General features: G+C 44.2%; 1 protein-coding gene across 4 annotated transcripts in view; it reads right to left on the reverse strand.

Annotated features, from left to right (window-relative positions):
* The window catches only part of LOC134341001 (myelin protein zero-like protein 2), a 29,118-nt gene extending 20,184 nt beyond the window's left edge, over positions 1 to 8,934 (reverse strand). For 3 of the 4 annotated variants that reach the window (XM_063038681.1, XM_063038680.1, XM_063038683.1), the window contains exon 1: positions 8,744 to 8,934. In XM_063038681.1, the coding sequence (XP_062894751.1) occupies positions 8,744 to 8,795 (52 nt within the window). In that variant the 5' untranslated portion in view covers positions 8,796 to 8,934. The remainder of the gene's footprint in view (positions 1 to 8,743) is intronic. The other variant, XM_063038684.1, reaches the window with a different exon arrangement.
* Between the last annotated feature and the right edge of the window lie 5,601 nt (positions 8,935 to 14,535).

A 14,535-nucleotide genomic window follows, 5' to 3' on the forward strand; every position in this document is an offset into this window, starting at 1 on the left:
TGCCATAAAGTTAACAAATGTTGTAACATATGCCAGTGATATTAAACCTGATTCTTGCACCCATTCACTTAATCGTTTTTGTTTATATACCTCATTTAACAAATGCCCTGGATTGTCCCTTCCCATTTGGTACTTCAGGTCACCAACTACATATTCTCTGAAGATCTCCCTCCTCTGTACCATCACTACCCATCTCGCTCCTCAAACAACCTGCAACGTCACAGATCCCAGAGTCCTCTGCACTCCACAGTCTAAAGTCCAGAAGCATTCATCATACCAGCTTCTCCTCACCAAGCAGAATTTCTTTTTTCCTTTCTCAGCTCTTACCCTTTTCTCCTTTTGTCGAATCTCTTCCCACTTTTTTTTTGCCGGTGGGAGAAGGGGGGATCGTGTTTGCCGCCACTTGCGCGCAGGAGAGAGGTGAGCTGGGGGGGGGTGACTTTGGGGTTCTAACATTTAACTGTCATTCATTATTTGGGGCATTCCTCTGTTTTCGTGGATGTTTGTGAAGAAAAAGCAAGGGTCACCACCAAGTTCAAGAACAGATACTACCCCTCAACCATCAGGCTCTGTAAAGGGAAATTTTGCCTGACAAATCTGCTAGAATTCTTCAAAGAAGTAACAAACAGGGTGGACAAAGAAGAGGCAGTAGATGTCATTTACATAGATTTTCAGAAGGCATTTGATAAGGTACTACCCACGAAGCTGCTAACAAGATAAAATCCTATGGTGTTACAGGAAAGATACTGGCATGGATAGAGGAATGGCTGACAGGCAGGAGGCAGTGAGTGGGAATAAAAGGGGCCTTTTCTAGTTGGTTGCCAGTGACTAGTGATGTTCCCCAAGGGTCAGTATTGGGTCCGCTACTTTTCACGTTGTCAATGATTTGGATAATGGAATTGGTGGCTTTGTGGCAAAATTTACAGATGGTATGGAGATAGATGGAAGGGTAGGTGGAAGTAATGTGATTTGGACAAATTGGAAGAATGGGCAAAACAGTGGCAGATGGAATAGTGTTGGGAAATGTATGATAATGCATTTTGGTAAAAGAAACAAGAGTGCAGACTATTATCTAAGTGGGGAGAAAACTAAAACATCAGAGGTGCAGAGGGACTTAGGCGTCCTCGTGCAAGACTCCCAGAGGATTAATTCACAGGTTGAGTCTGTGGTAAAGAAGGCAAATGCAATGTTGGTATTTATTTCAAGGGGAATAGAATATAAAAGCAATGAGATAATGCTGAGTCTTTATAAGACACTGGTCAGGCTGCACAAAGATCGACAAAAATTGGCAAGGATATGCCAAATTTCTTAAGCCTACTGAGGAAGTAGAGGCTTTGGTGAGCTTTCTTGGCCACGACACCTACATGGTTGGATCAGGACAGTCTGTTGGTGATCTTAGCTCCTGAGCACTTGAAACTGTCAACCCTCTGAACTTCAGCTGCTGCTGATGACAGCAGCACGTGCACCACCCCCTTCCTGAAGTCAGTGGCCAGCTCTTTTGTTTTACTGACATTGGAGGGAAGGCTACAGCAAGGCAAGGGTTAAAACTGTAAGTTGGCAGAACAGAGTGCAGACACTTTGTACAGCCTTTTGTGAGTGTGGAAGTTCAGTAAAGCAAGAGTCAAAATGATAAGCTGAGAGGGACAGTGTGCAGATGTAGTGCAGTCACTTAGGCTGAACATGGCCTTCAAACCCCAACTCTCCTTTGCACAGTTTTTATGTTCAATCCTTGGAACCAAAGTCACTAAGTGTACCAAGACTGGATAAAGATGTAAATAAAGGATTTGAGGGCAACACTAATTATTGGATCGTTATTTTACTAACTCTCAAGTATTATTGACCTTTACCACAAGATTTAAATGGATATTAGCACCTAAAATATCTATTAGGATTGGTACTTAAATACGCCAATTATGGAATTCAAAAGTACCTGAAGTTTCTATTGGATCAATATCTATATTCATCTTGTCAATTTTTGTATAAAATGCCATTTCTTTGTTCAAACGTCAGAACCGTGTGGTGACGGGCCACACTGTTCTCCTTGCACACAAGTAAACAAAGCACGGTTGAGGAATGAGTGCGAGTTGTCAGGTTCCAGTTCATTGGTGACAACACCAAGTCAGTAAGCACTCGACCTCCTTCCTGTACTCTGACTCATCATTATCTGAGATGCAGCCCACTACAAACCTGGAGCAGCATCTGGCCACACTGTGAGTGTAGAGTCGGGGGCTTATGGTGCACCATTGTTGAGACTAACCATGGCACTGGTGTAACCACCTATCCTTACTGGTCAGAAAATTGAGGATGATTTGATCAGAGAGTTATTATAATGTCACGCGATTAAACTCCCCACTTATACTCCAGCAGTATCTCTCCTCCACCCCACCCTTAACAGCACTGTTCTCATTGACTAAAATTACAACCAACCAACTGTACCCAAACCACTTCCATTAATAGCCACCCTTCCGACACTCTCAGTCTGGTATCTGGAACTCACTAACACAAGGAGTGATTTAACTAAATAGCACAGGTTCAATTTACGAGGCAGTAAACAAGCACAAGGGAGAAATAATTACATAACATGCTGATAGGGCAAGATATGGCACCCCCCACACGCTACTCCTGACACAACAACATGTTATTGCAGTAAATTATTTGTATTTGTCATTAGTTCTATGCTTCGTTTCCGAGTTCATTTACTTCAACTAATTTGTTCCAACTCCAACTTTTTCCCCCACTATCCAAACATATCTGCAGCATTTGCAAAACTAAGCAAAATCCTGAAGGCCAGTCCAGAGTAACAGCACAGTTAGAAATTAACTTCAAACCTTGCATACTCACAAGGTCCTTTGTGGATTCAGGGATCAATCCAAATGCCTTTATAATGTTCAAATATACAGCTTATAAAAAGCAGGAGGACCAATGTTTTCTCTAAATTTGAAACCCAACCACTACAGATGTGTTTCCCACTTATATTCAAGTGGACTAATTGGACAGAATTACTTTACCTCAGTTGCTAACATTCTCAGAGGTCATGTGTTCAAATCGCACTCAAAGTGGGCAGCACGGTAGTGTAGTGATTTAGCACAACACTTTACAGTACCAGCGACCCAGGTTCAATTCCCGCCACCGCCTGTAAGGAGTTGGTACGCTCTCCCCGTGACTGCATGGGTTTCCTCCGGGTGCTCCGGTTTCCTCCCACAGTGCAAAGACACAAGGGGTGGTAGGTTAATTAGCCATTGTAAATTGGCCCGGGATTAGGCTAGGATTAAATAGGGGGTTTGCTGGGGGGGGGGGCTTGAAGCGCCTGTTCCACACTGTATATCAACATAAATAAAAGTTGTTTGAGCTCTTCAATGTGATACTGAAGGCCTATTCCTTCTCAGAGGTGGTTGCAAAGAATTTCATGCCACCATTTTGAGGAAAACATGAGATAATCTCCTTGGCCTTCTGGCCAATATTCATCTCTCAATCAACATCACTAATAACGGATTATCCAGTCCTCATCACATTGCTGACTCTCAGAGCTTGCCAAACCTCCTCGTACTATGTCATTCTAGATATCAAGTGAGCATGAAGAAGCAAGTCACAAGTAGACAAGCTGTATCTGGAAAGAAGCATCAGGAACCAGTTACACCTTTACATGGGAACTAAATGAAAAGGACAACTGTAAAGAACTCAGGTCTCCAACAGGACAACAAGGGGAGGGTCTCAGTGGGAATGCAGGAGGAGCTCAGAAAGTCAGACAGAATCTATGGAGGGGAATAAACAGTCAAAGTTTCAGTTTGAGACGGTTCATCGGGACTGGAAAGGAAGGGGGAAGAAGCCAGAATAAGGTGGTGGTGGGGTGGGGGGGGAAGGAGTACAAGCTGGCAGGTGACAGGTGAGACTAGGTGAAGGGGAAGGTGGGTGTGTGGGGGAGGTGGGGAGCTGGGAGGCGATAGACGTAAGAAGTAATAGGCCAAAGAAGACGGAATCTAATAGGCGAGGACAGTGGACCATAGATGGAAAAAAGGGAAAGAGGAGGACACCAAAGGGAGGTGATGAGTAGTGAGGAGAAGAGAAAGGGTGAAAGGGGGACAAGAATGGGGAATGGAAAAAAAGGGGGGGGGAGAAAGCCCTCTGTGCCCCTCCTCCTTCCCTTTCTTCCATAGTGCTCAAGTTTGTAATACATCAAAGCTTGAATTTATCCATTTGTTCGGAAGAAAAGAAAGTAGAAGTTTTGTATAAAACAACTTAATAGGTCAATAGGGTATTGGACTTCAGTGCAAGTGAAATGCAGTACTGAAGCCTTGCTAAACTGCACAGGGAAGTTTAGGAACAATACATGCATGAGGAGGAGGAAAGAAGAATTCACTATTAATTCACTAGCAGTAACAGAATTGGTCCGAGTCAGCATGGATTTACGAAGGGGAAATCGTGCTTGACTAATCTTCTGGAATTTTTTGAGGATGTAACTATGAAAATGGACGAGGGAGAGGCAGTGGATGTAGTATACCTGGGCTTTCAGAAAGCCTTTAATAAAGTCCCACATAGGAGATTAGTGGACAAAATTAGGGCACATGGTATTGGGGGCAGAGTACTGACATGGATTGAAAATTGGCTGGCTGACAGAAAACAAAGAGTAGCGATTAACGGGTCCCTTTCGGAATGGCAGGCGGTGACCAGTGGGGTACCGCAGGGTTCAGTGCTGGGACCGCAGCTGTTTGCAATATATATTAATGATTTAGATGAGGGAATTAAAAGTAACATTAGCAAATTTGTCGATGACACAAAGCTGGGTGGCAGTGTGAAATGTGAGGAGGATGTTATGAGAATGCAGGGTGACTTGGACAGGCTGGGTGAGTGAGCAGATGCACGGCAGATACAGTTTAATGTGGATAAATGTGAGGTTATCTACTTTGGTGGCAAGAACAGGAAGGCAGATTATTATCTAAATGGAGTCAAGTTAGGAAAAGGGGAAGCACAACGAGATCTAGGTGTTCTTGTTCGTCAGTCACTGAAAGCAAGCATGCAAGTACAGCAGGCAGTGAAGAAAGCTAATGTCATGCTGGCCTTCATAACAAGGGGAATTGAGTATAGGAGCAAAGAGGTCCTTCTGCAGCTGTACAGGGCCCTGGTGAGACCACACCTGGAGTACTGTGTGCAGTTTTGGTCTCCAAATTTGAGGAAGGATATTTTTGCTATTGAGGGAGTGCAGCGTAGGTTCACAAGGTTAATTCCCGGGATGGCAGGACTGTCATATGTCGAAAGATTGGAGCAACTGGGCTTGTATACTCTGGAATTTAGAAGGCTGAGAGGGGATCTTATTGAAACATATAAGATTATTAAGGGATTGGACACGCCGGAGGCAGGAAGCATGTTCCCGCTGATGGGTGAGTCCAGAACCAGAGGCCACAGTTTAAGAATTAGGGGTAGGCCATTTAGAACGGAGTTGAGGAAAAACTTTTTCACCCAGAGAGTGGTGGATGTATGGAATGCTCTGCCCCAGAAGGCTGTGGAGGCCAAGTCTCTGGATGCTTTCAAAAAAGAGATGGATAGAGCTCTTAAAGATAGCGGAATCCAAGGTTATGGGGATAAGGCAGGAACTGGATACTGATAGTGGATGATCAGCCATGATCACAGTGAATGGCGGTGCTGGCTCGAAGGGCCGAATGGCCTACTCCTGCACCTATTGTCTATTCCTGGAACAAGGAAGCTGTCCTATGAATTAGCCTAACCTCTTCCTTATAAAAAATTATGAGTAACATCTTGAAAACATACAAATTTCAAAGGGGGAACTGAAAGAGCAACTGCTGTAGGTTTGTTTTCTCCTTTTAGGGTAGCGGTGGGAAGCTTCGATCTACGAGTGTAGTTTCAACATAAGGGACCATCTGCTTAGGACTGGAGGAGAAGGAGGAACACCATCTCTGGAATTCTCTACCTCTTGCCTCACCTGCCACCGAAAGCTGTGGAGGTAGATTCGATAAAAGCTGAGGTGGATGGATATATGGACTAAAGTGAGATAAATTTCAGCAACCAAAACTTGATCCCTGAGCTCAAGAATGAACCTGACCATATGGAGGTTTAATATTAGTTTAACAAACATTGAATGTTTTTACGAGTAGGAAAGATTTCCATGTATTGGAACTGTTCAACAGGAGATAGTGAGAAGGGCTTCTAGGACTGAGTGAAAAGAAAAGTGAGAAGTGTATTTGTTCAACATTTTTTAGCATCTTGATCACATCAAAATGGTGGCCCTGGGCCTGTACTTAATGGAGTTCAGAATAATGATGTTGAGGGGGGGGGGTGGAATTTACCAAATATTGAAAGGTCTAGATAAAGTGGATGTAGAGAGGATGCTTCCTTTAGTGTGGGAGTCTAGGATCAGAGGGCACAGTCTCAGAACAGAAGAGTGTCCCTTTAGAACAGGGATGAGGAGGAATTTCTTTAGCCAGAGGATGTGGAATTCATTGCCACAGGCAGCTGTGGAGGCCAAATCATTGGGTATACTTAAAGCAGAGTTTGATAGGTTCTTGATTAGTCAGGGAGTCAAAGGTTATGGGGAGAAGGCAGGAGAATGGATTGAGAGGGAAAATAAATCGGCCATGATGGAATGGCAGAACAGACTTGATGGGCTGAAGGGCCTAATTCTACTGTTATGTCTTAAGTTCAAAGCACTTTATAAACAGGTCTTTCAGAAGTACTTAAACAGGGACAGGACCAGCCCATGCATCTCCTTGAGCCTGGCCAATCTGCTCTTGGACGGTTCTACTGCTGGAATCACAGCATGTCCCAGCTTTATCTGGAATCTATTCAACTTCTCCCTAAGCAAAGAACTGACCAGAAGCTGGTCTGATGTCTTGTTGGGTCAACCAAAGACTTCAAAACATACAGATGTTGGAAGTCTGAAATGAAAACAGGAAATATTCAACAGATTGGGCAGCATCAGTGGAAGAAAGAACAGAGTCAATGTTTCAGGTCTGAAAACCACCAGAACCTAATGCCTTTCCAGCGTTTTCTGGCTTTTCAATGGTACCACAGGCTGGGATCACAACCTCAGTTTCATTTCCAGCCAGAGCTGTGGCTTTGCCCTTCAGCCAGTGTTCCCATTCATCACACTCACCCCTCCACAGGGCAGCTCACAGCATTTCCACTCACTTGGCCGTGTACAGCTCGGTCCCACACAGCAAGCTTCAAACACGCATTGTATCAGCACAGTGACACTGTCCTTGAACAATGACCTGACACAATAACTCAACCAGTTCCTGATTTAATATCGTCACAGTATAAATATTTTTAATATACCGTACTGTGCAAATGTCTTAGACACATTTCTATAGCTAGGGTACCTAAGACTTTTGTCAACATGGAGCAGAGAGTGAGGTTGTAAATCTGACAGGAGCAAAGGATATTGGGAATGGGGAGGGTGGAACACCAGGAAGGGTGTGGGACAGGTAGCAGAGGAGTGCCAGGGGAATGCTGGTGGCATGGGTGCAGACACACCCAGCCCGGAGACACCAGGCAAGATCATTTGATTCCAAACAATTGGTTTATTGATCATTACAAAATGTCTCTCTGGTGCTTCCCTTTCCCCATCCCCCTTTTCCCAACCATGATTCCCCTCTCCCTGCTCCCTTCCCACTCTCAGTCCACAACAGAGACCAATATCAGAATCAGGTTTATCATCACTCACATATGAAATTTGCTTCTTTTGCAATACATAAAATTCACTACATAAATTAACTACATAAAATTACTACATTTCTGTGCAAGTCTTAGCTATATATATGCCCAAGACTTTCACAGAGTACTGTATCTAATATATTAAAATATATCTAAAGCAGAGGTTTATAGGTTCTTGGGTGGCAAAGGTTACTGGGAGAAGGCAGAGGAATGGGGATGAGAGGGAAAATAAATCAGCCTTGATTGAATGTCACAGATGACTCGAAGCTTCAACTCCGTTCCCATGTCTTATGGATTTTGTTTGCATACCATACATAAATACATTAAGGTAATAAAAATAAAAATATATAGAATATACAGATAAAGAGCAACGCAGGTAAAGAATAAAGTACAAGGGTTACAACGAAATCGATTGAGCGATCTAGAATCTTTAGCGTAAGGGAGTTCGTTCAACAATCTCATAATACCGGGGTATTCTTGTTACTGGTGGTACGCGCTTTCAAGCTATCGGGGACTTATCTCATCTTCTGCCCCAAATTTCTCACATACAGGCGTAATTTACCAGAAGCCAAGCACAGGAGAAATTGATAAGGTCATTCAGCTCAGAACCTGTTCTGCCATGAACTCACATCATAGCCGACCGGCATTCAAAATCCACCCTGCTGTTTCCGCCGGCTCCAACCTGTAGCCGACTTCTCCTTCTGGAATGTTACAGACAGGTTCACCAGGCGGACGTTGTGCGATCGAGATTTCAATATGTCCAACATTCAACTCGATATTCAAAGACAGTTCGATTCCAAATTTCTATTTGCTACTGGGACAGAGTTTAAGGGAACCCTCTACTTTTAATACTTCCAAACGTGTAGAAAGACGACGCAACAGAATCCAGAAATGTTAAGAATAACTCCCCCCACGCCCTACGAAATCTACCTCACAACCTCACAAAATAAGTTCCAAATGAAATACCTTTCGCTGTCATTGACTGACTGGGAGCCCCCCGAAACTGACAGGGTTTCAGAAGGTTTTTTCAAATGTTTTAAACCTGCCCGTGACCCTGTGTTAAACCCCTTAGACTCACCTGCGAGTATCACCACCACCAGCAGATCCTGCGACGAGATATGGGGCCACATCGAGCCGCAGATCCACCTTCACTGCTTTTTTAAAAAATTATTATTCTCTGGGTTTATATACAGGCAGAGTCGTGGAGATTGGGAACCTCCAGGCAGGCGAACAACTGGTGGATCACAAGTTCAAACATGGAATTGGGAGGCGGAGCCTCTCGCGAAATCAATGCCTAGGAAGTGTTTACTCAATCCAAATTTGCGGACGTGCCAGGGCGCCAACGTTTACAATGTTTTTTTTGGAATGTTTTATACAATGTAAAATATATTTACATGTCTAGAAGGTGTGAATCAAACAATGTTTTAAAACATTGTACTTCAGTTTATTGAGTTGGAACGCCTTTGGAGACGTTACAAGTACTTCGCAACGTCTGAGATGTTGGAGTACGGACACCATTGTTAAGAGTAGAAATTGCGGCAGATAATTTAAGGAAAGCAAGTTCTCAGAAACAGCCACGAAACTGGGATGCAACAGGTTTTCTTTTGGGAACCAGAAATATTTTTAGGGTGTGGCATTCGCGTCAATTCGGAGTTCCGTTCCAAAAATAGTGTTGCAGGGCAGTCGAGTTACCGCGTTGCTTGCTGTAATTCCCCCAAAGGATCGGCCAAAATTTAACACCGGAGGCACAAGTGGCTTCAGAATCGGGACGCGGGAGCGACACATAAAACGCCAAAGGAGCTCAGCGGGTTGGGCAGCATCTATGGAGGGAAACAGTCGACCTTTTGGGTCGAGATCCTTCATCTGGACTAGAAAGAGGGGAGATGGCCAGTATAAAGGGAAAACAAGAGCTGCAGGTGATAGTGGATCCAAGTGAGGTGGGCGGGCTGATAGGCAAACGGTAGAGGAGAGATTGGGAATCGCTGCTGGAAGGGACAAAGCGATGCAAACGGTGGAATCAGGGAGGAGAGGAAGGGGGGAGTGGGGAGGTCAGGGGGGAATGGTGGGGAAGGGGAACCAGTGAGAGGAGTGAGGAGTGATGGGCAGATGGAGAGGATGGAGGAGGGGAATGAGGCAAGGTGATGGGGATGAGGTAGCTCAGGAAGGGCGACAAAAGGTGCAGAGGGGGCCCAAGTGCAGAACTTGTCAATTTTATCAACTCCGCCTCCAGCTTCTACCCTGACCATGTCCATCTCTGACATCTCCTTCCCCTTTCTTGATCTCCCTGTCGCAACTTCAGAAGACAGAATATCCACTGACATCTAGCCGTCCACTCCAGGACATCTGAGATGTCCTCCTTTTTCAGAAAATGCCTCACCCCTCTCCCCACACACGCACTGCTATTGATGCCCTTACGCATTTCCCTTCTCGTTCCTGCATTTCTGCCCTCATCTAATCCCCTCCCCCCCCCACCCCCTGGCAGAGAACCCCTGGTCCACAACTACCATCCCATCAGTCTATGCATCCAGCATATCATCCTTCAAAACCTCTGCCACTAGTCACCTTCCTCTCCCCTGCCCTTTCTGCAGGAACCATTCCATGATCCCCTGGCCAGCTCATCCCTCCATCCCGCCCCAGACACTCTACTGGAACCACAAGAGGTAATGATATTGGAATTGGTTTATTTTTGTCACATGTACCAAGATTCAGTGACAAGCTTGTCTTGCATACTGTTCATGTAGATCAAATCACTACACAGTGCATTGAGCTAGAACAAGGTAAAACAATAACAATGCAGAATCAAGTGTAAAAGCTACTGAAAGATTGCAGTAAGTGATAAAGTGCAAGATTTTGAGACCAAGAGTCCACTTTATTGTACAAGAGGTCTGTTCAAGAGTCTGATAACATTGGGGTAGAAACTATACTTAAACTTTGTGACATGAGCTTTTGTATCTTCTCCCAAATGGGAGAGGAGGAAGGGAGAATATCTGGGGTCAGTGAGGACTTTGATACGCTGGCTGCTTTACTGGGGCAGCGAGAAGTGTCGGCAGAGTCCAGGGAGGAGGGGGTGCTTTCTGTGATGTGCTGAGCTGGGTGCACAACTCTCTGCAGTTTCTTGCAGTCATGTGCAGAGCAGTTGTCATTCAAGGCCGTGATGCATCCAGACAGCAAACAAGAGAAAAATCTGCAGATGCTGGAAATCCGAGCGACACACACAAAATGCTGGAGGAACTCAGCAGGCCGGGCAGCGTCTTATGGGGGGGGAAAAATACAGTTGACGTTTCGGGCCGAGACCGTTTCCATAGACGCTGCCTGGCCTGCTGAGTTCCTCCAGCACGTTGTGTGTGTTGCTTGCATCCAGCCAGGATGATTTTTATGTTGCATCGATAAAAAGGGTAAAGGTTGACAGGGATTTGCAAAATTTCTTAAGCTTCCTGAGGAAGTAGAAGCATTGCTGACCTTTCTTGGCCTTGACATCAACATGGATGGACCAGGCCAGGCAAAGTTCACTCTTCTTGTGAAGAGCCTTTCCCTATGCTCCCCCTTCACCACCATGCAGGGCCCTAAATAACTCTTCCGAGGAGGCAGTATTTCTCATACAAATGCCGCAGTGGTACTTGTAAGCATCCAGTACTCCCAAAGAGGCCTCCTTGATATCAACGAGCCTCAAAGCAGACTGGGTGACTGCTTCACTGAGCACCTCTGCTCCATCTGCTGTTCGTTGATCTCTGGGTTGCGAGCCATTTTCAAATCGAACCCTTCCCCTTCATTTCCACCCCAACATGTCTGTCTCTGGACTCCTCCACATGACTAAATACAAACTAGCAGAACAGCACATCATAATCCATCTGATAGTATTAACGTTGAATTCTCCAAGTTCCAGTAACTGCCCCCCTTTGCCCCTTTTCTCTCTATTCTCGATCTACCTGTTCCCCATCACATTGCCTCTTTCCTCTCCATCTGCACATCCCCCACATACTTCTCACACTGGTTCCCCTCTCCCGCCATTCCTATTGGCTTCCCCACCTCCCTCCCTCGATTCCATAGTCCACCTACCTATCAGATTCTATTGTCTTTAGCCCTTTGTCATTTCCTCCTATCACCTCCCAGCTTCTGGCACTATTCCCACTCTCCCCTCCCCCATCTGCCTATCATCACCGCTCCTTCCCTCCATCTTTTTATACAGCTATCTTTCATTCCAGGTCAGGGTTTCAACTGGAAAGTTTGACTGTCCATTTCCTTCCTTTGACACCTGACCCAGAGTTCCTCCAGTACTTTTTGTGTGTTGCTCTAAATTTAACACAAGCTGCTGCCACCTGGCGCACTACATTCAGGAAAAGGAATGTGTGCCAGAAGATCTACTCACCATGGCCAACAGAGGGCAGCACTGTACAGAATCAGAATCCAATCAGGTTTATTGTCACTGGCTTAAGACGTGAAATGAGTCAACTCTTTATTCCTCTCCGTAGATGCTGCCTGACTTGCTGAGTTCCTCCAGCAATTTGTGTGTGTTGCTCAAGATTTCCAGCATCTGCAGAATCTGTTTATTAGTTGTGAAGTTTGTTGTTTTGAGGCAGCAGTACAGTGCAGGTGGAACAAATTACCAGAAGTCACAAACAATCGTTGAATAGATAAATAAACAAATAGTGCAAAAGAGGAATAGTAAGGTACTGTTAATGGGCCATTCAGAAATCTGATGGCAGAAGGGAAAAAGCTGTTCCTAAAACATTGAGTGTAGTTCTTCAGGCTCCAATGCCTTCCCCTTGATGATAGTAATGGAAGAGGGCATATCCTAGAAAATGATAGATGCTGCCTTCCTGAGTTACCACCTTTTGAAGATGTCCTCGATAGAAGCCCCTTTCGTATCGCAGTCTCCATAGCAGGGCCATGATGCCACCAGTCAGAATGATACATATGACATTGAAATCTCCTCAGTCTCTTAACATTAACAAAGCATGGCCTGGCTCTGGTAGATTGGGGAATGATATTAAAAATCATGACAGTAAACACAAATTAAAGTGTAGCTTATAATAAATATGTGTCCTTTTAAACCGCACAGGAAAATTGTTCTGGAAGAAGCTAACAAAACAAGATAGTAATAGAACAAAAAAAGAGCAGTAAACCTGAGGCTTGGAAACATTTTAGCATTTACAAGAGGAGGATGAAAAAAGTGATAGTAAATATTAAATGTATAGAATGATATCATTAATTTTTGCACATGTAAATTATGCATCATTTATATATTAATTTAAGTTCATGCTAATTTATGCATCAGACAAAAAAAAACGCTGGAGGAACACAGCAGGTCAGGCAGCATCTATGGAAATGAATCAACGGTCAATGTTTCAGGCTGAGATCCTTCTTCAGGACTGAGAAGGAAGGAGGACGTCACCAGAATAAAAAGTGAAGGGACTGTATGCCTGCTTCAGGACTGTCCTAGATAACCACCACATGCAAGCAGTCTGCCAGTCCAACAACACCAAAATCAGAGAGTAACTGCAGGCAGAGGATGGATCTTAAAGAAGTCTCTCAAGGTGCCAGTTTCTCTGTAGTACTAGTTTTTTGTCAGCAGGTGGCGATATAAACTGCTTATCAATGCAGAAAGGAACAACAGCGCCCCTGCAGTCGCACTGAAATAGCTTCATGGTATTTGGCCACCATTTTGAGGTGACATTGTTGATCGACTTTGACTCCTTCTAAAATGGAGAGCCCTCAATCCTGCAGGTGTTTGAAGCCAATAAGTATGAAGCTTGAACAAAATGTAAAATGCAGCATTGGATGATCACTCCATTTCAGTTTATCAGAAAGCACGACTGTATGAAAACCAAGACCAATTAAACGTTTATCTATAGGGAGTGGTTGTGAATAGAACATAGATTCAAATCAAAGGATATTTTTTCCCCCAAAAATAAACTGAGATAAAAATGACTCGAAGTCAAGAATTGTTCAAAAATTGTATAGGTTCATTAACAGAAAAATTCTTTCACAAGACAAAATTTGTGTCCAAGTTTAACTTGGGACAAAAAAAAAGACAAAAACAATTAGGTTTTATGAAGTGTCCTGAGAGAGGAAAGATTGAGGAAGGGAATTTTGATGGTTGGAGCCTTGGAAATACTAGGCATGAGGAGAGGGAAGAGAGGAGTTGCGGAGGTGGAGTGGCGTGGGAGCAAAATCACAGAGCAATTTGGAAGCAAAGATATTGATTCTGAGGTTTTATACATGTGCCAATATAGGTCAGTGAGCACAGGTGCAATGGGTAAACAGAGGCTGAACTCAATTCAGACCCAGGCAGCAAAATTCTACAAAATGTTGAAAAACAATGAGCTGCAGATGTTGGAAATACAAACAAAATGTGCTAGAAACACTCAGCAGGTCAGGCAGCATCTGTGAAGAGAGAGAGAGAGACAGAGTTAATGTTTTAAATCAAAGGTTAGTACCAAGGAAGATCACAAGTCAAGTATGACAATATTCCAGTTTTTTCACTTTGCACTGGGTTTGAAATGGGAGGTATAGTGCTGGTCTTGAAGGGGCTACAGAAACAATTCTACCATTTATCTTCAAGGTATTGAAGGTATCTTTGAGGTCTCAGGACCTGATTTGCAAAGGATCTCAAAGCACTCCTTGTTCTAATAATCCAGCTCCTGTGAACATGACTCCCTATCTGATGCGTAGCTCACTCTGTCCCCTATCTTCTTTCCTCCCTCACACCTCCTCTCATTCACTTTCCCTACCATACCTTGCCCTCTAATCCCCTCCCTATAGTCTCCCCTTCACCTTCCTCCCACCATCTAAGACACACTCAGTTAATCCAACACTACCCCTCAATTAGATTTCAATCTCTTTTCCACTGCTGCTCTGTTATTTGTAGAT

Source organism: Mobula hypostoma, chromosome X2 (assembly GCF_963921235.1).
Source record: "Mobula hypostoma chromosome X2, sMobHyp1.1, whole genome shotgun sequence".
NCBI classification, from domain to species: domain Eukaryota; kingdom Metazoa; phylum Chordata; class Chondrichthyes; order Myliobatiformes; family Myliobatidae; genus Mobula; species Mobula hypostoma.